At 43.5% G+C, this 23,515-nt stretch overlaps 1 protein-coding gene and 1 long non-coding RNA gene across 32 annotated transcripts in view; one reads left to right on the forward strand and one right to left on the reverse strand.

Annotated features, from left to right (window-relative positions):
* DNHD1 (dynein heavy chain domain 1) overlaps positions 1-23,515 on the forward strand; it is a 98,802-nt gene that overhangs the window by 25,850 nt on the left and 49,437 nt on the right. For 21 of the 31 annotated variants that reach the window (XM_045038861.1, XM_045038866.1, XM_045038865.1 and 18 more), the window contains exons 10-19: positions 5,558-5,823; positions 5,914-6,157; positions 13,367-13,524; positions 13,985-14,110; positions 14,201-14,477; positions 19,957-20,084; positions 20,185-20,383; positions 20,786-20,880; positions 21,402-21,609; positions 23,143-23,268. In XM_045038861.1, coding sequence (XP_044894796.1) covers positions 5,558-5,823; positions 5,914-6,157; positions 13,367-13,524; positions 13,985-14,110; positions 14,201-14,477; positions 19,957-20,084; positions 20,185-20,383; positions 20,786-20,880; positions 21,402-21,609; positions 23,143-23,268 — 1,827 coding nt within the window. Of the gene's footprint in view, positions 1-5,557; positions 5,824-5,913; positions 6,158-13,366; positions 13,525-13,974; positions 14,478-19,956; positions 20,085-20,184; positions 20,384-20,785; positions 20,881-21,401; positions 21,610-23,142; positions 23,269-23,515 lie in introns of those variants that run through there. The other 10 variants (XM_023239514.2, XM_019811955.2, XM_045038860.1 and 7 more) reach the window with 10 other exon arrangements.
* Positions 16,161-23,145, reverse strand: LOC123380494. The gene is made up of 3 exons (XR_006586344.1): positions 22,454-23,145; positions 17,900-17,962; positions 16,161-17,563 (listed from the first exon to the last, which is right to left on the reverse strand). It is a non-coding gene; the product is annotated as an uncharacterized LOC123380494 (long non-coding RNA).

Here is a 23,515-nt window from a genome sequence, read left to right on the forward strand (position 1 = left end):
CTCTACCTCTCTCTGTGCTTCTTCCCAGTTCCCCTGATTCTCTCCTAAAACTAGCTGTCTCTGCTTTCTTTGAACTTTCTGCTCCCTTATAACTATTGCTTCCAAATGACTTGGGCGTCCTGTGGTACCAACCCCATCCTTGACTCTAGATGATCTGTCAGTTAAGTTTTCCTGTATGTGTGACTGACTTATTTCAAATTTTCAAGAGAAGGAATATGATTGATTTAACCTACCCTATAGAGAGAACCACATATCCATTAGCTCTGGGAAGGGGAATGGGTTGTGTTACAAACTAGTTGGTTTTAGCTACAGGTAACAGCAGATCCTCTTAGAAGGGTATGTATAGTAGAGGAGGCTCCAATCTTTAGCTATGCTTGTATTGGCTATAAACCTACATTATGTAGGCCTAAATGTGCAAGTTGGGTTTGGATAACATGTTTCTAGCTCAGAGCTATGTAAGCAAAAAGGGGAATTTATTGGCTCCCATAACTAAAAAACTACATGGATGCAGCTGGATTCAGGCTGAGCTGGATTCAGCACCCAGGCAATGTCATTGAGGCTTTATTTCTCTTTGTCTTTTGACTTTGCTTATGTGTTTGAATTCTGAGTCACCGAGAATGCTTTTAGCTGGAAGTAACAGAAGTCCTGAGAGTAGGCTAACAGTGAAAACAATTCTCACATAATGAGAGGTCTCCAGGTAGGTGCTTCCAGGTTGTTTCAGTGGCTCAAAAATGTCATCAAGTATCAGGTTCCTCACGTCTGTCCCCTGCTCCTTTCTGGTTTTAGCTATAGGTAAGGGCAGAGCCTCTTAGAGGGGTGTGTATGGTAGGGGAGGCTGTAATCAAAAAAGTTTTTTCAGGGCGCCTGAGTGGCTCAGTTGATTGAGCATCCAACTCTTGATTTTGGCTCAGATCATAATCTCACAGTTTCGTGAGTTTGAGCCCTGTGTCAGGCTCTGCACTGGCTGGAAGGGTAGAGCTTGCTTGGGATTCTCTCTCTCTCTTCCTCTGTCTCTGTCCCTCTCCCACTTGTGCTGTCTCTGGCTGTCTCAAATAGATTAAACTAAAAAAAAAAAAAGTTTTTTTCATCCTTAGGCTTATTGCCTTATAAATGCAAGACAAGCTCCAACTCCAAGCATCCCATTCTTTTTTTTTAAATTTTTTTTTCAACGTTTATTTATTTTTGGGACAGAGAGAGACAGAGCATGAACGGGGGAGGGGCAGAGAGAGAGGGAGACACAGAATCAGAAACAGGCTCCAGGCTCTGAGCCATCAGCCCAGAGCCTGACGCAGGGCTCGAACTCATGGACCGAGTGATCGTGACCTGGCTGAAGTCGGACGCTTAACCGACTGCGCCACCCAGGCGCCCCTCCAAGCATCCCATTCTTAAGCAAAATCAGGGGAAAGGGAAACAAACACTGGAGGGAGAGCTCTTCCTGCCCGACTCACATTTTAAAAAATATTTTTAAAGGTTTTATTATCATTATTATTTTAAATAATTTATTGTCAAGTTAGCTAACATACAGTGTATACAGTGTGCCCTTGGCTTCGGGAGTAGATTCCCATGATTCATCGCTTACATACAGCACCCAGTGCTCATCCCAGCAAGTGCCCTCCTCAATGCCCATCACCCATTTCCCCACCCCTCCGCCCTTCCCATCAACCCTTAGTTTGTTCTCTGTATCTAAGAGTCTCTTATCATTTGCCTCCCTCTCTGTTTGAAACTATTTTTTTTTCAACATTTTATTTATTTTTGGGACAGAGAGAGACAGAGCATGAACGGGGGAGGGGCAGAGAGAGAGGGAGACACAGAATCGGAAACAGGCTCCAGGCTCTGAGCCATCAGCCCAGAGCCCGACGCGGGGCTCGAACTCACAGACCGAACTCACAGACCGCAAGATCGTGACCCGGCTGAAGTCGGATGCTTAACCGACTGCGCCACCCAGGCGCCCCTGAAACTATTTTTTTTTTTCTAACTCTCACATTTTATCCGGAAAGGAAATCTTTTCCAGAATCTCCCCAGCAGACACACTTCTACATCTCATTGTAAAAATCTAGGTCATGTGGCTACCTCCAGCAGCAAGAAGGGCTGGGAAGTCAAATGGCTGACATTTCTAGTTTCTCGTGGAAGATGGAGTCTACCACCACAGAAGAAGGGAGAAGGGAATAGCTATTGGGTCGTCAGCCAACACGCCTTCCAAGGTTCTAGTCTTCCATTCTCAAAACCTGGCAAGCAAGAGAATTACCAGCATTCTCCACAGCATCATTTCATACTATATTGTTTCCCTTCTAGTAACTGATATTTAGTAAAATCTCATTTAATTTTAGCTCTACAAGCAACAATGTATTTAAGCAGTCTGTGTTGATCAGTCTCTCAGTAATTTTGTTTGTCTGAAGCTAATTCTCTTTAGATTCCTCAGGAAGGGCTTGTGGAAGCAAAATTTTATTTCCCCTTTTGCCTGGATGCCTGAAACATTTCTTTTCTTTTTTTTCTTGAAATTCAGTAATTTTAGTAGAGTATGCTTGTTATGGAACATTCTGAGGCAGTATTCTCAGGTATGCTCTTTCAAAATGTAATTTTACGTCTTTTTTAGTTCAGGAAAGTTTTCTTGAAGTTTTTTAGTATTGATCTCTTCCCTTGCTTTGGTTTTTTCTTTAGGGACTCCTGTTACATGTATGTTAGATCCTTATCATCTATCCCAAATATTTGTCCCTTTATCTTGAAATTAAAAAAAAAAAACCCTCTATTTCCTTTTTATTTTATGGTTATCCTTTTTTTAAATTTTATTTCTCTTAAGGTATTACCTGTTAAGTTTCTTTGCTCTCAAATTCCTTTTAAGTTTCCATTCTGAAATGATTTTTCCCTTTATTTCTAATTATTTCCTGAGTTCTAGCAAATGATTTCTGAATTTTTCTAATTCTGATATGTGTTCTTCTTTCATGACTTATATAACTTTCCTAGTGTCTTTTATCTTGTTTTGCAATGGGCTTGTTTTACTGTTTCTTGATATGTTTCCATTGTCTTTAAAGATGTTATTCTGTCCGGATTCTTTTTTCCTATAAAAGTTTTGTACGAGTTTGATGTTGATACTTTTCTGTTGCTCACCTTTGAAAAAATGGCTTTTCTGAACTTTTAGGAAGAGGTGAGGTTCAAAATGGCTTTCTAACCTCTCTGTTTCCTTTTCTATTGTTTTTCTGTAGTGTTCAAAAACTGGTGGCCAGCATTCTGAGATTTCCTGGTTTCTGTTTTGCTCTCCCAGTTTTGTCTGGACCTTTTCTCTTTTTCTCTATTGCTTCCACTCTGCTCAGTTTTAATTCTCCTTCTTGTCAAGCTCTGTCCCAGAAGGGACCCTGGCCAGTTGGTTTCAGGAGTCCATCGGGCATAGATTGCTTCAGCTCCTACAGACTTCATTGCTTTTGGAGTGGGAAAACTCCCTCCACTTTCACCTCCTGTTCTCAGATTTGCCCTCTGATCCCCAGGAAATGCCTTTGGGCTGTATTGGAGTTTTCCTGGTCTCAGGTCTGTCAGTTGTGTCTGTATTCCCCTCTGCTTCCTGCCCTACAAATGACAATGCCATGTAATTCTTGAGGCTGTAGGTGCTTTGTCCCCACCCACTTGCATTTTGGGGTTTGTAAGGATCTCTTAGCCCCATTTTCACTAAAATGTTATCATTGGGTTTTACTGTCTAATTGATCTGTCACTTTTATGTCCTTTTATGTGGGAATTTGGGAGAGATTTCAAAATTGTGCTGTCACTCCCACCATTTTTCCAGAATCCCTCCTAGTATTATTTTTAAAGGGTCGTTCTTGATGTTATGTGAGGCAGAGACTGTAAGGTGTTGGAAGCAAGGGCCCAAAGCAGGGAGATGAGTTAGAAGGGCATTGCAGTAATGCCCTTCTAACTGAAAATCTAATAGTGACTGGGCTGAGGTAAGGGGGCAGGTGGTGGTAATGGTGATGAGAGTTGGTTGGATTCTGGATATATCTTTAATGTAGACTCAGTGGGATTTTGTGATGGTTGGGTGTGTTGTATGTTAGGTTAAGAGTCAAAGATAATTCAAGTTTTTGACTGGAGCAAGTGGAAGGATGGTGTTCCCATTTACTGAAGTTGGAAGACTGCAAGTAGAGTAGTTTGGGGTAAGGGAGAAATCAGAGATCTTTTTTTTTTTTTTTAATTTTTAACATTTATTCATTTTTGAGACAGAGAGAGAAAGAGAGAGAGAGAGACAGAATGTGAGCCAGGGAGGGGCAGAGAGAGAGGGAGACACAGAATCTGAAGCAGGCTCCAGGTTCTGAGCTGTCAGCAAAGAGCCTGACATAGGCTCAAACTCACAAACCATGAAATCATGATCTGAGCCAAAGTTGGATGCTTAACCGAATGAGCCATCCAGGAGCCCCTTGAGGTACATGATAGACATCCAAGTAGAGATGTGGAATAGGCAATTGTTTAAATGGGATTGGGATTCAGTGAGAGATCTGAACTAGACATAAATTTGAGAACAAATAGATGGTATTTAAAACGATGAAACTGGATGAGTTCTCCTAGAAACTACAGATGGAGAAGAGAAGAGACCTGACGACTGAGACTTGTTGGGGGGGGGGGCACTGTATGTTTAGGTGTTGGTACTACGCATCTAATTTCTGAACATTTCAATGCTTCCCCCCACCTTTCTTTTTCAGTTTATTTATTTTTTGTGTGAGAGACAGAGAGAGTGCATGTGGGGGAGGGGCAGAGAGAGAGGGGGACAGAGGATATGAAGCAGGCTCTGTGCCGACAGCAGAGAGCCCAGTGTGGGCCTCGAACTCATGAATCGTGAGATCATGACCTGAGCCAAAGTGGGATGCTTAACTGACTGAGCCAGCCAGGTGCCCATCAACCTCTTTTTGCACAAAGTTTTAACACAAATACTGAAATTGGCACTTAGCCGGTTTCTAAGAAGTTAAAGGAAAAGCCAGGCTCAAGGATATTCCTTAAGACATACTGAGGACTGGCATGTTTAACATCTTTGCCACCTCTTCCCCTGTTCCACAGAGGCTGGAGTTTTTCCCAGATCTCCTTATAGCTAGATGTTGTATGTGCTTGAGATCTGCAAGAGATTTCAGTTCAGAATTAAGGTAAGAGGGGGAGAGAGGCAACGCATATGCCATCCATTCTGCTGGAGGAGATCATAATAGAGGTAGTGTGCTTTTGTAGCTGCTGTTATGGCAGTGACATCCCAATTTGCCAGGCAGCACAGAGCCATAGATACTCAGCCTCGAGTGTTTTTGTTTGTCAGCCCTTCCAACTATTTGCAACTCATTTAATATCCCATAACAATTCCCTTTCTGCTTATACTAACTAAATTCTGTTTTCTGAACCTGAGCCATAACTAGTAAATTCCCTCAGTGGGTTGGTGCTTGTGATATAGATGTATGTGTAAACTCACTCAGGAGCAGGGAGTGTGTGTGTGTGTGTGTGTGTGTGTGTGTGTGTGTAATGTACACACTCAGGTAGGGAGAGAGGTTGTGTGGAGGCCCTGAAGGGCACTCATGGACAATTTTGGCATGTGTCCCATTAGAAGAAGATGAAGAGGAGGACTCAAACAAGGAATTCATCATGCCCAAGCTCCAGGGCCAGCCTAGCGATGCTGTGCACATCTTTTGTGGCCCAAATATAGGATTGGTGTGGCCCTGGAAGTCTCACACAGTTACTGAAGCCCTGGAGGTCCGTGGGTGCCGGCTGCGGGGTCAGTACTTGCCCCCCAATTATAAGCAGCTGCAAGAAGACCTGGACAACAGTCCTCGAATCCAGCAGGCACTGACTCTGCAGCAGGCCTTGCTGGAGGTGAGAAAAGAGGTTTAAGCAGTGGGGTCATGCCCACTAATTCCAATCACAGCCACCCACCTCTGCCCTAAGCACCTTGTCTGTACCTAGGGCATGCTGTGGGAAGTGAAGGAATTCTGCAAGGAACATCACTGGATGACAGGCATTCATGAGTTCCTGCAAGCCTGGGGGCCTCAGAAGCTGGAGTCCATGAGAGGTTGTCCCATCAAGAACTACATGATGCTGGTGAGCCGCGTGAACATGTGGCAGACTGATGTCTCCAACATACCTAAGAAGTTGATCACAAAAGGCAGATTGCTGCAGCTGAACTGCTATCACATACAGGCAGAGATGGGTGAGTGCTGCTTATCCTCTTTCCTTTCCTTCCACCTTCCTTATCTCATCCGCATGGCCCTCCTTGGGCCTGGAAATGTCCTTCAAGGACTTTTGGTGAAGGCCCCTCATTGGACCTCTAGAGCCTCCTAAAGTCCCAGGTCCCAGCCCCTTCCCTTTGCAAGTAAAGGTGTGATCATTACAGATGATAGCCTCTCCATCTGTTTTGGTGCTACTCATTCCCCATGCTCTGTGGGGAACATGTTTCTGTCACCTGACACTTTCTATTTTTCTGGCATGGAAGTAATTCAAACCAAATGTGAATGAGAAAAATCTTAGCCTACTCCTTAGGCTAGTGAGCTCAGTTTCTTTGCAGATATTCTCAGGAATCAAGAGTGCCCTTCCCCACACGCAGCAGAGTCAAAATTGACACTATGATTTGCATGTATAAAATGTTAGTCTCCTTAACTGATGTCCTCTTACTCTGTAGCCCTAACTTCTGCAGATGGCGAAAGAATGTATTCCAATTGAAAATGAAAGCACTTTTCATTTAAAGCAGCACTTTTGGCTTAACTCAGTCTATTTTGGGTGTTTGGTCAATTCAAAATTCGTACTACAGTTCTGGGTTGTTTTTATTCTCAAGTGTCCTCTGCTCCTCTTCCTCCCCAAGGTGGCAGCTGGCATTGGAGAGGGCTGCTGGGCTGTGTGCTCTTCTTTGCTGGCTTCTGTCAACGCTTACTGAGGTGTGATACATCCATTCCTGGTCTCTGCCCTCCTTCTGACATTGCTGCTTCTGGTGCAGCTATGGCCTGAGCTAGTGTAACTGTGTGTGTTCTCTTGGCTAGTAGTACTCAGAATGTCTACCTTTGCTAACTCAGCCCTGCATTGGATCCTGCTGGCTTTGCAGATCCATGGGATTTTAGTCAACCCTTCATTCGATCTTTGTCTTGGGCTGGCCACTCCCATAGCTTCTGCTTCAGGGTCCCTCACCCCTCTACATTGGAACCCATCCAGGCCCACTGGTTATTAAATCTCTATTATCTTATGTATCCCCTGCCATTTGGAAGTTGTGGGGGACTTTGGGAGCATTGTATTTAGCCCTCTTTCTGCTGCAACACATCACATGATTTCTACCCTGCTATGGATATCTCATGTTAGCATGTGGGCAATCTGCAAGGTGGTATCTTCCCTAAGTTCCACATGGAAGGTGGAGCTGAAACCCATTCTGCAATCTGTTTCCTCCTCAACCATCTCAGTTTCCCTCTTGTCTCTTATCTACCCGCACTAGACCAAGGCCCAGTTGTTGGTCTCTCTGGGTCTCTGAGAAATCTGGTTTAAAACCTAGTTTTGGTCCTCTTCCCCCCCCCCCCTTCCAATGGGAAGGATGTCTAATGCTGTTGTTTACTAGCTAAAGTGTCTCTGCCTAGAAACTGGTCTTAGAAAGGTTCACAGTGGGGTAGATTGGGAAGCCATTGATTTGTACTTCTAGGAAACAGAAAGGTGGTTCAATTTTCTCACCTAGCTCCCAATAACCAATAGTGTCTGCTTCCTGCAGAGAGAATGTTCTATCAGACCCATGGTCCCCAGGGCTGCTTTCTTTATGAAGGTGGGTGGCTTTGGGTGGCTCTGAAAGAGATTTCTTGAAAGTGCTTGCCTGCCTCACCCTCCTTGTCTTTCCTTTTCAACAAATAAAAGCACATGCCAAATTATGTCCCTTTTGGCCACAAACTCCCCACTTTGCCCTCCCTCAACCCCACCTAAATGTATAGGGGATTCAGGCTGGCATGGGAGGAACAGGGAGGGCCTGTGGTTAGCCTACCTTCTTTCTGACCTTGGCTTTGCTCCAATGTTGTTCAGGAAGCCTCTGTTCTTTCTAGTTTGTTAGATTCTTCGTCCTTAGTCCAAGATCAGCTGGCCTCTTCAAGAAGAACGGATGGAGACAGAAAACCATGGGGTTCAGAATCATGGCTCTGCTTTTCACTGGCTTGTGTGACCTCAGGTCACTGTTCAGTTCATTTATTTGTAACATGGACATGATAATGCAGTCACCCACAGGGTTATGATAAGGAGGAGTAAATGAGATATTTTTTGCAGTGTTTTTAGCATTGAATAAGGCATGCAACAGGTGCTTAATTTTTTCATTTAACCTTATCCCCTTCTGTCTTCTCTCATTCTTCTTGTGATCTAATTTTGTCTACTTGTCCTCCAACTCTGTTCGTCTTCTGCCTGGGCTTCCCTGCACTGTGAATGACATAATTATTCACTCTTGTGAGTTAGTGTTCATCATTTATTCTTCCCTCTCCCTAACTCCACCACATACAACCTGTCACCAAATCTCTTCCATTCTTCTACCTCCTAAATATCTCTCAAATCTGTCTTCCCATCCATCTCCAACTTCTAGCCCCCAGCAGCCCTCTGGTATTTTCAGCCTGTCGCTGATTTGCACCATATGATGTCGCTGTTGAGCTCCTTTCTGCCATCACCTGCCTGATGCTGCTGGTCTAAAAAGCAGCACAGGGGTACCTGGGTGGCTCAGTCAGTTAAGCGTCTGACTTTGGCTCAGGTCGTGATCTCACAGTTTGTGAGTTTAAGCCCCATGTCGGGCTCTGTGCTGACATCTCAGAGCCTGAAGCCTGCTTCAGATTCTGTATCTTCCTCTCTCTCTGCTCTTCCCCTACTCACGTGCTGTCTCTCTCTCAAAGATAAAGATTTAAAAAAAATTTTTTTTAAGCAGCACAATTGCAACAGCCTAGCTACTGCTAGAGGGCACAGGGATAGTCTGAAAAAGGAGATGTTCTCTTCCTTGTGTTCTGTTCAACCTTGGATGTCCCTCCATGGCTTCCCTCTCTCTCGGTTTTCTCAGTCTCATTTCTTGGTATTGAGTCCTATTGGTTACTTCCTTCGAAGCTCCAGATGGGTCATACCCAGTGTGTCTCAATTATCTGTCCCTGGAACTCACTACCTCACTTTCTAGTTGCAGAGATGCTCATAGAGGATAAGTCAGTTTATTTTCACCCCTCAAAACATAAAATAGAACAGAATGGCGCCAGGCTGCCTCAGTTTGACTATTTGCCCTGCCACTGTGTGATATATTTTTTAAGTTTTTATTTAAATTCTGGGTAGTTAACATACAGTGTAACATTAATTTCAGGTGTAAAATACAGCGATTCAGCACTTCTCTGCAGCACCCAGTGCTCATCACAAGTGCACTCCTTAATCCCCATCACCTGTTTAACCAATCCCCTCACCCACTTCCCTTCTGGCAACCGTCAGTTTCTTCTCTATATAGTTAAGAGTCTGTTTCTTGGTTTGCCTTTCTTTCTCTTTTTTTTTCCTTTGCTCATTTGTTTCTTAAATTCCATATAGGAGTGAAAACATATTGTATTTGTCTCTCTCCAACTGACTGACTTTGCTTAGCATAGTATTCTAGCTCCATCCATATTGTTGCAAATGACAAGATTTCATTCTTTTTATGGCTGAATAAGATGATATGATATAATTTATTTAACATAAATCATATATAATATAATAATACATAATATTTTATTCTATACACAGACACACCACATCTTCTTTACCCATTCATCAATGGATGGAACTTGGGCTGCTTCTATAATTTGGCTATTGTAGATAATGCTGCTGTAAACACTGGGATGCATATATCCCTTTGAATTAGTATTTTTGTATATTTTGAGTAAATGCTCAGTAGTGTGATTGCTGGATCATAGGGTAGTTCTATTTTTAACTTTTCGAGGAACCTCCATACTGTTTCCTACAGTGGCTGCAACAGTTTGCATTCCTACCAACAGTGTAATCGAGTTCCCCTTTCTCCACATCATCACCAAGACTTGTGGTTTCTTGTGTTGCTTTTAGCCATTCTGACAGGTGTGAGGTGATATCTCATAGTTTTGACTTGCATTTCACTGATGATGAGTGATGATGAACATTTTTTTATGTGCCTGTTACCCTTCTGAATGTCTTTTTTTGGAAAAATGTCTATTCATGTCTTCTGCCCATTTCTTAATTGGATTATTCATTTTTGGAGTGTTGTGTTTTATAAGAATTATAAATTTTTATTATAAATATAAATTATATATGTTGTGTTATATAAAGAATTATATATATATTTTACATTTATCAGATATGTCATTTGCAAAAATCATCTCTATTCTGTAAGTTGCCTTTTAGCTTTGTTGATTGTTTTCCTTTGTTGTGCAGAAGCTTTTTATTTTGATGAAGTCCCAATAGTTTATTTTTGCTTTTGTTTCTCTTGCCTCAGAAGATATATCTAAAAAGAAGTTGCTATGGCCAATGTCAAAGAGGTTACTGCCTGTATTCTCTTCTAGGATTTTTATGGTTTCAGGTCTCACATTTAGGTCTTTAATTCATTTTGAATTTATTGTTGTGTATGGTATAAGAATGTAGTCTAGTTTCACTTTTTTGCATGTAGCTGTCCAGTTTTCCCACACTACTTGTTGAAGAGACAGTCTTTTTCCTATTGGATATTCTTTCCTGCTTTGTTGAAGGTTAATTGGCCATACAGCTGTGGGTTCATTTCTGGATTTTCTATTCTGTTCCATTGATCTATGTGTCTATTTTTATGCCAGTACCATACTGCTTTGATTACTAAATTACTGCTTTGTAATGTAACTTGAAGTCCAGAATTGTGATGCCTCCAACTTTGCTTTTCTTTTTCAAGATTGCCTTGGCTATTCTGGGTCTTTTGTGGTTCCATAAAAATTTAAGATTGTTGGTTCTAGCTCTGTGAAAGATGCTATTGGCATTTTGATAGGGATTGCATTAAATGTGTAGATTGCTTTGGGTAGGTTAGACATTTTAACAATATTTGTTCTTTGAATTCACAAGTATGGGATGTCTTTCCATTTCTTTGTGTCAGCTTCAGTTTCTTTCATCAGTGTTTTATAGTTTTCAGAATACAGATCTTTCACCTCTTTCGTTAAGTCTATTCCTAGGTATCTTATTGTTTTTGGTGCAGCTATAAGTGGGATTAATTCCTTAATTTTTTCTTTCTGCTGCTTCTTTACTGATGTATAGAAATGCAATAGATTTCTGTATGTTGATTTTATATCCTGAGACTTTACTGAATTTGTTTCTCAGATCTAGCAGTTTTTTAGTGGTCTTTTGGGTTTTCTTTTTTTTTTTTAATTTTTAAAAACTTATCTATATATATAGAGAGAGAGCACATGTGCATGCGTGCAAGTTGGGGAGGGGCAGGAGATTGAATCTCAAGCAGGCTCTACACTGTCAGTGCAGAGCTCAATGTGGAGGGAGCTGGAGGTGGGGCTTAAACTCAGGAACCATGAGATCATGACCTGAGCTGAAATCAAGTGTTGAAATTGAGTGTTGGACGCTCAATGGACTGAGCCACCCAGGTGCTCCTCAGGTTTTGTATATATAGTATCATGTCATCTATAAATAGTGAAAGTTTTACTTCTTCCTTGGCTATTTGGATGCCTTCTTATTTCCTTTTGTTGTCTGATAACTATGGCTAGGACTTCCAGTACTATGTAGAATAAAAATGTTGAGAATGGACTGTAGTGGAAAACCGCTCACTTTTCCCCCCATTTAGGATGATACTAGCTTTCAGTTTTTCATATATGGCCTTTATTATATTGAGGTATGTTCCCTCCAAATCTACTTTGTTAAGGGTTTTTGTCATGAATGGATATTATACTTTGTCAAATGCTTCTTCTGCATCTAATGAAATGATCATATTGTTCTTTTATTAATGTGATGTACCACATTGATCTGTGAATATTGAACCACCTTTGCAACCTAGGAATAAATCCCACTTGATCGAGGTGAATGATTTTTTTTAATGTATTGTTGGATTCAGTTTGATAGTATTTAATTGAGAATTTGTGCACATGTGTTCAGGGATATTGACCTGCAGTTCTCTTTTTTAGTGGTGTCTTTATCTGATTTTGGTGTCAGGGTAATGCTGCCATCATAGGATACATTTAGAAGTTTTCCTTCCTTTTCTATTTTTTGGAATAGTTTGAGAAGAATAGGTATTAACTCTTCTTTAAATATTTGGTAGAATTTGCCTATGAAGTCATCTTGTCCTGGACTTTTGTTGACATTATGTGATATTGATAAAGCTATTGAACCTCTCCTGAGGCTCAGTTTGCTTATCTGTAAAACAGGGACAATAATAGTATCTACCTCAAAGGGTTTTGTGAGTATTGAAAGGACTAATATAAGCAAAGTAGTTGACATTGTATATGGCATGTAGTAAGCAAGCATTCTATACTGTATTTCGTGGCATACTGCATATCATATTTCTGTATTGTATTTTGCTGTCCTGGGCATATTTTAACATCTCTGAACTTAAGAGGTGTATTATGATTGATAGCATGTCAGAGTCCAGATGGCATTGTTTTTTTTCTTTTTGCATGGTATATAAAATAATGATGCTTCTTATAATCAGTGTTACTTTAGTGGTGTTAGTGATTTGGTGAGGCATCATACTGGTGCTGTTCCTGCCCTTGGAAACAGTGGAGTTGCTCATATCACCAAAGGCAGCCTCCAATATTACCTTCTAAGCCCCATATCCACCTGACAGCTTCTTTTTTTTTTTTTTTTTTCCTAATCCTTAAAAACAAAACGCAGATTACACATTCTTCTTGCTACTTCTTCTACTAGAGCAAAGCCACTAAGACTCCCCAAACAGAAAACTTTTATCTGGATAGGTTGTTCTACTATTCGTGAGCATGTCAGTCCCGTGCCTTTACACGTGCTATTTCATCTGCTTGGCATGCCTTTGCCCCTGGAGCATTAGCTCCTCACAGCATTCAGCTCCAGTGTTCCCTGCTGGAGGAGGCCTTTCCCAGCTTCCTCAGGTCTCCTCTCCTTTCACTTGAAGAGGTGGGCACTTGAAGAGCATTTATCGCACTGATTTGTGATTGTCCATTTGTTTGTCTATCTCTGCCACCATGTTGTGAACTTCTGAGGGTGGGAACATTTTCTGTCTCACCCACCCACTCTGGTCTCCCGGTGTCCAGCATAGCCTTTAGGAGCTGTGGATAGCACCAGTGGATAGCAGCTGGCCAGACACTGGGCGGGGGTCCAGTAATTGTTCACTGAGTCAGGGAATCAATTTGTGGTCTGGCTTCCCCATTACCCCTCCCCCACTGTGGACCCACAGCGCTTGACCAGCACCCCTCCTCTTTCATGTACCTCCTAACACCGAACCTTCTCCTGTCTTCAGAATCCAAGCTGGATGGCATCAGGAAGGACATTCTTACACATGTACAGAATGAGTGCTGGACCCGCAGTCAGCAACTAATAACGGAGCTCACAGATTTCACGGAGGTCTTCCAAACCATCAACTCAGACATTCATACCATTGCACGGTGCTCCCAGAAGGTGGGCTTTTCTCATCCTTCCTTCCCAGCTTATCCAGGGGCCCATCTTGCTCACATGCTCAACACACTCTCTTCAGGTCTCTGCTGAGCTCCCATTGGGGCTTGATGCTTCTAAACTGTGCTCACATATGTGATCTGTCCTTACTAACTCTCACTCTGTTCTCGTGGCCCTCAGTTTCCTCATGTCAGGGAGAAGCCCTGGTGTGAGAGAGACTCTGTGACAGTCAGCTAGGGATCTATCACCCTGTCATCAGGGTAATGACTTGGTGGGGGAGAAGCCTGCTGTCTTCAGAGAGACCTGGGTCAGATGGGATCTGATCCCACAGTGCCCCTGATCCCAGTTGGGTAAAGGTGGCTGTTGGGGTCTGGGGCCCCTAGAAGTTGGGAGCTCCCCTCAGAATGAGCCCAAACTGGTGCACAGGGTTGTGGGGGTGCCGGTCTCATGTTGTAGCCCCCTGCAGTTGAACCAGGCCAACGAGCAGTATGCAGAGCTGGAGAAGCGAATGGAATACATACGGGCACTCCACGAACTCATCCGCAACCACTTTAGCCTCTTTAGTGCTGAGAATGAGGCACTGGACATCTCGGTGAGAAGGCAGTTGGGGAAGTCACCCATGCCTCCCAGTCTCCCTCCCCCACAGCCGCACCTACCTGACCGCACTCCCCTTGCCCCACAGCTACTGGATGTGTGGGAGGCATTTCAATTTGAGAAAAGCCAGGCCTCAGAGTTCCTGCTCAGCAAGCGACATGCCATTGTGCCCAAGCTGCAGCAGCTAATAGCAGCGGCACTTGTGGAGCTGGAAGGTCTGATTGAGAACGCCCTATCTGGCCCCTTCATGGACCCTGCGCAAGAACAGAGGAGCATGGAGCGTCAGCTCATCTCCCTGGAGCGTCAGTTCCAGAACACAGCCAGTCACCTCAGTGAACTGCACCATGCCTATGCCACCTTCACCGGTACTGAGGATCCCTGCTCCCTCTACCACCATCCTGTGAGAGACCCATCAACTGAGATAAGGGTCCTGTATCCTGAGTGTCCCTAAGCAAGTCTCGGGAATCACATACCTTCATTTTAGTCTCTGTTATAAATGAAAATTACAGGACAGAATCTTTGTACATTGGCTATGTTAAGGGCTCTGCTTAGCGGGGGAAGACAGAGGGCTCACAGTCTGGTAGGGAAGGCAAATCGGTGAATGTTACATTAGAATGTGATGGGGCTGAAGGGCTAAAAGCCTCTGCAGGGGAAATGTAAAGGTACCCTCATTGTAGTCCTTAGCCGATCCAGCCCAGTCCTGTACCAGGCTGCAGGTCCCAGCTAAAAATAGGTCTTGATAAGTCATAGCCCCTGCTTCCAGCCAATGTAGTGTAGAGGGGCAGCTGCCGAGGGTCTCCCTGGCCCACAGAGGAGACCAGGGCAGAACTATTGGTCTTAGCCCTCTGTACAAAGGGGTGCAGCTAGACTGGTTCCCTTCTGCACATTAAGAACTTTGTGGGCTTAAGTTTCTCCTTTCAGATTCAGTCACTTCTTTTGGTTACTTTTATCCCCTGGAAGGGCACACTGCTTCTGAGTTGCCTCTTGGCCAACTACCAACTATTACCAACTCTGCCTGTGGGCATCCCTAGTCCCAGGGCCATTTGGCCAAATGTAGGGTGGAGGGGACACCTTGGGACCATCCTTAAGCAAGGGACTTTTTTCTTCAGCCAAGTATGGAGAGACCCTCTAACTGACATAGACCACAAACCTTAAACTTTCCTCTAGGGATTGGGTATGTTTGTGAAAAGGCAGAGTAGGGGCCTCAGGCCTCGTGATGCTAGGCCCAGGAAGCCCGAGAGCATGCTTTTAGTTCCATCGTCCATCCCTAGCTCTTCACCAAACTCCCAGCTTTTGTTAAAATAATCCAGGATCTTAAAGCTAGATTATTAATACTATTCTATATTTTCCATTATATATCTTATTTTAATTAATACTTTTAAAAAAAGTTTATTTTCAGAGAGAGAGAGAACACAAGTAGAGGAGGGACAGAGAGAGGGAGAGAGGGAGAGTCCTGAGCAGGATCCACACTGTCAGCGCAGAGCCTGACACAGGGCCTGAACCCATGAACCATGAGATCATGACCTGAGCCAGAATCAAGAGTTGGACACTTAACTGCCTAAGCCACCCTGGCACCCCAATCTTAATACTTTTGACATTTGCTTGGTTTTATAACCAAGTTGTCAACTATTTTCACATATAAGGTTTACTGGTTTTGTTTACCCACTCCCCCTTTTTTTTTTTAATCAAAGTATGGTTGACAACCAATGTTACAGTAGTTTCAGATGTACAAGATAGTGATTTGACAAGTGCTTCTATACATTCTGCTGTGCTCACCACAAGTGTAGCCACCATCTGTCACCATACATCGCTATTACAGTACCATCAACCATATCCCCATGCTGTGCCTTTCATCCCCGAGACCTTTCCGTTCCATAACCAGGCGCTGTAACTCTCCCTCCCCTTCACCCATTTTGCCCAATCTACCACCTCCCTCCCCTCTGGCAGCTCTCAGTTTGTTATCTGCATTTATGGGTCTGTTTTCTGCTTTTTGTTTTGTTTATTCACTGGTTTTGTTTTTTTAGATTCCACACATGAATGATATCACATGGTATTTGTCTTTCTCTCTCTGACTCATTTCATCTAGCATAATGCCCTCTAGGTCCATCCATGTTGTTGCACTACCATTTTTAGAAATACCCCATCTTTTCATTATTTTCATTCTTTACTTAAATGGCAGCAATATTTCTTTGAGTATTTATTTTTTCTAAGAAGGGAGTTAGAGGTGTTAAAATTTCTAAGTTCTTTATGTCTAGGATGACTTTATAATGTCCTTATATCACAGATTGGCTAGATATTGAATTCTGAAGCCACAGACATTTTTTTCTCCAAACCTAGGATATTGCATCATTGTCTTCTGATATTTAGCATTGTGGGCCAATCTGTTATCAATCTGATTTTTTTTTCCTGGGCAGGTAATCTGTTTATCAGTTATTTGATAATGGCTCTTAGATTTGCTCTGGTCTCCTTCCAGAATTCATACTTGTATATTGGATTTTCTGGATCTCTTCTCCATTTCTTTTATCTTCAGCATCATTCATTCCTTTATTCTGAATTCTGAGGAAATATCATGAGCTTATCTTATAAACTTCCATTTTCTTGGCATCTACTCTGTAATTTCCATTGCATTTAGAAGTACACACATATTATATGTATACGCATGCTTATGTGCACATGTATATGTATATAAGTGTATGCATATGTGAATATATACCTGAGTATATTTCCTAGCCCTGTCTACTGAAGAGACTAAGAAGCAAAGACACTCCAACAGCAAGAAGCAACTTTGTGTCCTGGTCTTAGTTGCTAATATCATTCCCTACCAGGGCTCCTCAGAAAATGGGTGACTCCAGGGCTGTCACAGGGTAGGTACAAGATGAGTCTAGAATATCTTTTTAAGGTCTTGAGGACACGGAAGGGATGCCAACTGTCCAAATCTGAGGCAATTTTAGCACTGAAGTACAAAGTAAACTATTGGAAAAATAGGAATTTATAATCCACACTGATAATAAGTAGATAAATAAGTGAGGGAGAAATGAGGACTTGCACTTACAATAGAATGCTGAGAGCCAACTGATAAATGTAGAAGGAGAAAAATTAGAGGGAAAAATCATCATTTTGCAAACATTCTGGTAAATGTTGGATCAGGTAAAGTCATCAGTGGGGCAAATTCGATGAGATGTAGAATATTTGCACAGTCTTAGAGATTCTCCTACAGAGACTACTTATTAGTTGCAAGGGAGGGGAGAAAAAACACTAGCAATTATTTAGTAGACAAATTGGGCAACATTTTGACCAGGTGATCAAAGTTAACATCACCAATGAGAGACAGACATCATGTGCCTCCAGACATGATACCCAAAGGACACAACATTACCTATTCAGTAGTCCAGCTGAGAATGAATAACTTCAGTCATGAAAAGAATCATATAAACACAACATGAGGAACTTTCTGTTAACAAAAAAGGGAGAAAAGGGTCAATATACTTCAAAAATGTCTGTTAGAAAAGATTAAAGCTATGGGGAATGTTCTAGATTAAAAGAAGTTAAAGAGACATGACAAGTAAATGTGGTACTTGATTCTGGACTGGGTGCTGTAGTTGAGGGGGAAAATGCTATAGGACCTTATTAGGTCAATTGACAACATTGGAACATGGACTATAGGTTAAAGAATTGTATCAATATAATATATGAAGTTGATAATTATAGTTATATAAGAGAATATCCCTATTCTTAGGGAATACACAGTATTTGGGGGATAAATAGGACCATGATATATGTAACTTACCCTTAAATAGCTCAGTAAAGAATTATGTGTTGGTGTATACATATGCCCATATACATACAGAGCCTGTAAACACAAGTGATAAAGAAAATGGGTAAAATGTTAACAAATGGTATACATCTATTCTTTTTACTGCTCTTTCTTGCAACTTTAAAAACTTTGAAATCACTTCTAAATAAAGTTTTAAAATGCAATGAAACTTACTGAGTAGATACCACAGCAGATGTGTGTCAGAGGATATTTGCTGTTAATCGTCAAGAGTGTATCTTCTCACGTGTCTGGGGATACAATGCCTGTTCTTTTTTTTTTTTTTTTAATCTTTTTAACGTTTATTTATTTTTGAGACAGAGAGAGACAGAGCATGAATGGGGGAGGGGCAGAGAGAGAGAGAGAGAGACAGAATCTGAAGCAGGCTCCAGGCTCTGAGCCATCAGCCCAGAGCCCGACGCGGGGCTAGAACTCACGGACTGCAAGATCGTGACCTGAGTTGAAGTTGGACGCTTAACCGACTGAGCCACCCAGGCGCCCCAATGCCTGCTCTTTCTTACAGAGGAAGTTCTTCACTTGTCCAAGATTTGATGTTGAGACAACTGCTGTCAAAGATTATATGAGTCTCTAGCCAGATCTTTTGAGTTCAGACAAAGGAAGATTGGAAGGGTTTAAATTTACTATCATTTTTTTTTTTCTGGTCAGATGAGAGCTTTGATAGCCTGATAGTGATTCTCAGTCTTTCATTATTCTGTTCTCCATGATGGATGATGGATGATGCTTACACATGTAAGATTCATGATTCCCATCATTTGGGTATGATTTTATCCCTTTTTATCTCACTGAAGAAAGTATACTGGAACTCAGATGAATGAGAATGACAACTGTACTGTAATATCCTTGAGTCTAGTCAGATATATTTTAAGTAAATTACAAATCTCAGTACCATAACTATTATTAACTGCAAATTACTTTTGACACATATCTCACAACCAAATATAAATAATTTGTCAAGGATTATGCAGCAGCTTATGAGATGAAGGGAGGGAATAATGACCAGAAGTACACAAAATAGGAAGCATCACCATTTACCCCTTATGGTCCTCTCTATAGACCAGATATTTTTTCATATGCATCTCACTGGATTTATTCATTTGTCTAACAGGTATTCCTTGAGTACCTATATTGTGCACCAGGCTTGAGGTATATCAATAGATAAATAACATCCCCCCCACCCACCCTCATGGGCCCAACATTGTAGCAGGGAGAGAAAGACAACAAATTATAAACATAAAACATAACCAAATTATGGAGGCACCTTGGGTGGTTTAGTCAGTTAAGCATCTGACTCTTGATTTCAGCTCAGTTCATGATCTCATAATTTGTGGGATCAAGTCCCACGTTAGGCTCTGCACTGTCAGCAGAGCCTTCTTGGGATTCTCTCTCCCTCTCTCTTTGCCCCTCCCCTACTTGCACGCAGCTCTCTCTCAAAATAAATAAATAAATAAACTTAAAAATATATGTATGTATCTAACCAAATTATGGAGTACATTAGAAGGTGATAAGTGGCATAGAAAAAAGAATAGAGAAGGTAAGAGGTGTTGAGAATGCCAGAGAGGGTAGAAAGCGGTTTATAACGGGTTGGGCTACACAGGCCTCATGCAGATGGACTTGAATTTGGTGAAGAAGTGAGGTATGTGGTTTTCTAAGGGAAGAGTGTTCCAGAAAGAATGAGCTACCAGTCAGAGGCTCTCAGCAGGAGAGGGCATACCTGGGGTGTATACAAGCATCAGCAAAGAGCCTGGGGTGTCTGGAGCAGAGTGAGATGGAAACTAACAGAAGAGGAACCCTTCCCTTTTGCTGCCATCACATTTTCCCAGATAGCCTTTCCTTGGAATAACTATCTCTTAGATGGTCCCCACCTACAATAGTCCCCACTGGACAATTTTGGACACCCCATCCCTGTCACTTTCAGCACCTTCCTTCCTGCCATCATGGGCTCTTGACACACAACTCCCTGTCGTGCCCCTCCCCTGCACCCAGCCCAGGCCTTAACCTGCCCTGTCCCTCAGGGGAGGAGAGTCCTGTGCCCTTGCCAGTCTGCGGGACCCGTCCAATCGTGCAGCAGCAGCGCATCTGGCACCTGTACCGACTCATCTCTGAAAACATCAGTGAATGGAAGTGCATGGCTTTTGCCAAGGTGCTGACACCCTTTCTTGGAGCCCCTGCCTCAGAGTGGAGAGTCTGCAGGGGTGGGCGGGGAAGGGTATCCAGCTAACAGTGAGCCTTCCTCCCTCCAGTTCAGCATGACTGTCGCCCAGGAGAAGACAGATGGCTGGCTGACAGAGGCGGCCCGGCTGAGCACGACCCTGGGGCTGCACAGCCCGGTTCTGCAGCGCTGTATGCACATGCTGGAGGAGTTTCGCATCTACCTGCCAATACTTAGCAAGCTGGGCAGCTTCCAGCTGCAGAACTTAAACTTCCAAGTCCTCCTGCGAGGTGTGTTTTGGGTAGAGTCAGAGGGGAGGGGAAGGGAAGTACAGGGGGATTAGAACAATGTAAGGACTCAGTTCCCTGCTGCTCCTGTAGGAAGCACCTTTCCTCCCTGGGTTGCTCCCTGCCTTTGCCCCACAGGGATAAACATTTCTAACCTCATGCACACCATATGAGTCTCCTCTGCTGACTTGGGCTAAATTCAAGCTGCAGTCTTAGCTCTGGGCTCTGTGTTGTGTTCTGGACCCTAGGTTCTGGGTTCTTGGCTCTATGTTGTGCTTTGAGATCTGCTGTCTGGGAGCTGGGCTGGGCTGGGCTGGGCTCAGGGTTGCAGATCTGGGCTCTAGGATATGGGCTGGATTCTGCCATGTACTGAGTGTTGCTCTGACTTGTCCCCTCTACCTCCAGCCTTAGGGCTGGGCAGTCTTCAGAACACGGAACTCCTAACCCTGGGCCAGCTGCTAACTTGTCCGCTGCTCGAATTTGCAGATCAAATCAATCAGGTGGGGCCCTCCAGAGAGAAGGAGTTGATCCAAGCCCAGAACCTATGTGCTAAACTCTAATAGAGCCAGTTAAGTCCCAGCAGCCCCTTGAGACAGGGGACAGTAGATACTGGCTTGTGGGTGGGAAGGCGGGAGGTTGAGTTTTTGGTCCTGCCTGGGGGGTGTGGGGATCTGATGGGTGGTCTCAGACTCTGCCTGAGAGCATGCCCCACCCCCAGAAGGAACTGGGTGGCAGCCCCAAATTTGTGGGCACACAGGATAGCAGATGTCCTCCAACACTTGCCCTGTTCCAATATGAGCTGATTAAGGCACTATCTGCTCAGCTGAAACCTTGCAAAAGAGTAGGCTTCAAGGCAGCAGCCCTAGGTCAAAGTATGCTGCTGATGCTACCTGAGGCCAAATGGTCCCACTCTACATTTCTGAGACTTCCATTCCCCTGAGCCCTAGCCCTGGAGTCCCACTTTCAAGGCTATCCCCTGAGCTATCACCCAGTGCTGGTTCCTGAGACCCAGCTGTTCCAGATCTGGCAGTGTGAAAACGAACAAATCCGTGCCCAAGAAACTCTCCGGCGGCTGCAGCGGGTCTGGGAGGCACGCCAGCTGCGACTGATGAACTTCATCCTGTATGTACCCTATGAGCCCCCCGCCTTGGAGCGCTCCAAGAGGCAAATGTTCCATAGCCCCCAGTGGGAGGTGGTGAGCAAGGATAGCGGCACCTTCATCCTTTCAGGTGAGACCCAGCTCTTGTTGTCCAGTTATAGCCCTCTGCTAGGGGCTACATTTGTCCACCACATCCATACAACCCTGCCCAATCTGGCTTCTCTAGCCAGGGCCCCATCCTTACTGAGCAACCTGAGACATCTGTCTGTTCTGAGACAGTTCTTCCATGTAGCACCTGTATAGTCTTAATCTTGGGAGCCCCCTGCTCCCTCCCTCCTACCCAATGCCTGGCCCTTTCAGCAAAGGTCCTTCCCTTTCTGGGTGGACTAAAAAAATCCCTCACAGTCATGTCTCTCCATTTTCCAGTGCTCTTTCCTCTATATTGCATCCTGTTGTCGGATCTCTTGCCCCATTCATTCACTCTTTTGTCATTCCTGCATCAAACCTACCTGCCTTCTCGGAGCCAAACACAAGAGACCTTGAGATTTACAGTCCAAGTTCTGTCCTCTAGGAGCTCCTAGTCCAGTGAGAGAGGATGATAGAATAGAGATAAGTGCATGATGGAGAATTTAACTGAGGGCAGTAGAATCTCAGAAAGAGGACTAGCTTCAAAGGATTGGGGAGAGTCAGAGGAATCTTCCTTTCCCGTAGGTAAAGGCCTCATTGCTGACTCCTGAAGGAGCAGAAGTTTGCCAAACTTACAAGGAGAGAAGGGCATGCCGGGCAGAGAGAACAGCATATGTACAGGCACCCAAGATGGTATAGTTAGGGAACTGCCAGTAGAGGAGAAATTGTCTTATCCAATCCACTTCAAACTCAACTGGCAAATTCAAAGTTAGCTAAATAGAGAGATCATAAAATATGAGATATACATGGCTTAAAATTTTTACTTTAGCTTAAAACATAAACATAACCTTTTAGCCTGAGGACAAGGGCTTGACCTTGATTTGCAGTCAACTGATAGAAGTTCCTTACTGCCTTTTCTGCATTAATGCATTGTCCGCCATTTCCACTTTCGGCTTCTGTAAAGTTGAGCAGTGACATGAAGACACTTGTGAAGTTGCTGGAGTCCCAAAATTTTTCTAGATGTTATTATAGTTTCCCAAGTTTTAAAAATTGACTGGCCTAGGGGCACATGGTGGCTCAGTCAGTTAAGCAACTGACTTTGGATCTCGGCTCAGGTCTTCATGTCAGGGTTGTGAGTTCAAGCCCTACATTGGGCTCCCTGCTGGGCGTGAAGCCTACTTAAAAAAAAAAAAAAATTGGGAGTATACCTAATTTAATATCATGTTTTTATCAGCTCACCTTTACTGAAGGTTTTCCATAGTTTCCATAGAACCAGCAACTCTTCCTCACCCATATTTCAGTGGTTAACATAATATGAGATCAAATTCTGTAATTAAGATTATAACTCACATGGACAGGCTTTAAACACACTCTGACTCTAGGAGAGCATACTTTGCAACTAGTGAAAGAAAAAATGTTTGAGTCTTCTAGGGAATAGCTTGAGAACTGAGTTTCAGTATAATTTGGGTATTCACCACCCCTGCCCTTGCCCCATCTGCCTGCCAGCTCCGCTCAGCTAGAACCCACTCTTCCTCAGATTACAGCAGCCTGCAGGATTCTATCCAGGAGAGTCTTCAGGTATTGTTCAAGATCCTGGCCATCCAAAAGTCAGGAGACTTAAACAAAATAGCTTTGGAGTGGGTGACCATCATGCATAGCCTGAGTGAGTGCAGGCCTCTAGCCTGGAGAGTGGGTGGGATCTAGGGCGGGAATGCCCAGAGGGATGGGGTGAGAGGTGGGGGTTGGGTGGGGGAAGACCAGAAGGACCGAGCGAGGACCTTCTTCCTACTTCTTGGGCTCAGGTGACCAGGTGAAAGTTTATTCACAGGAAAAGTTTGCTCTCCAAGGAAGGTCCCTGGGTCCTGCTGCGTATTTGGGGGTGGGGCACCCTGAGAGGTCAGGGTCAGCTG

The sequence above is a fragment of the Felis catus genome, chromosome D1 (assembly GCF_018350175.1).
Source record: "Felis catus isolate Fca126 chromosome D1, F.catus_Fca126_mat1.0, whole genome shotgun sequence".
NCBI lineage: Eukaryota > Metazoa > Chordata > Mammalia > Carnivora > Felidae > Felis > Felis catus.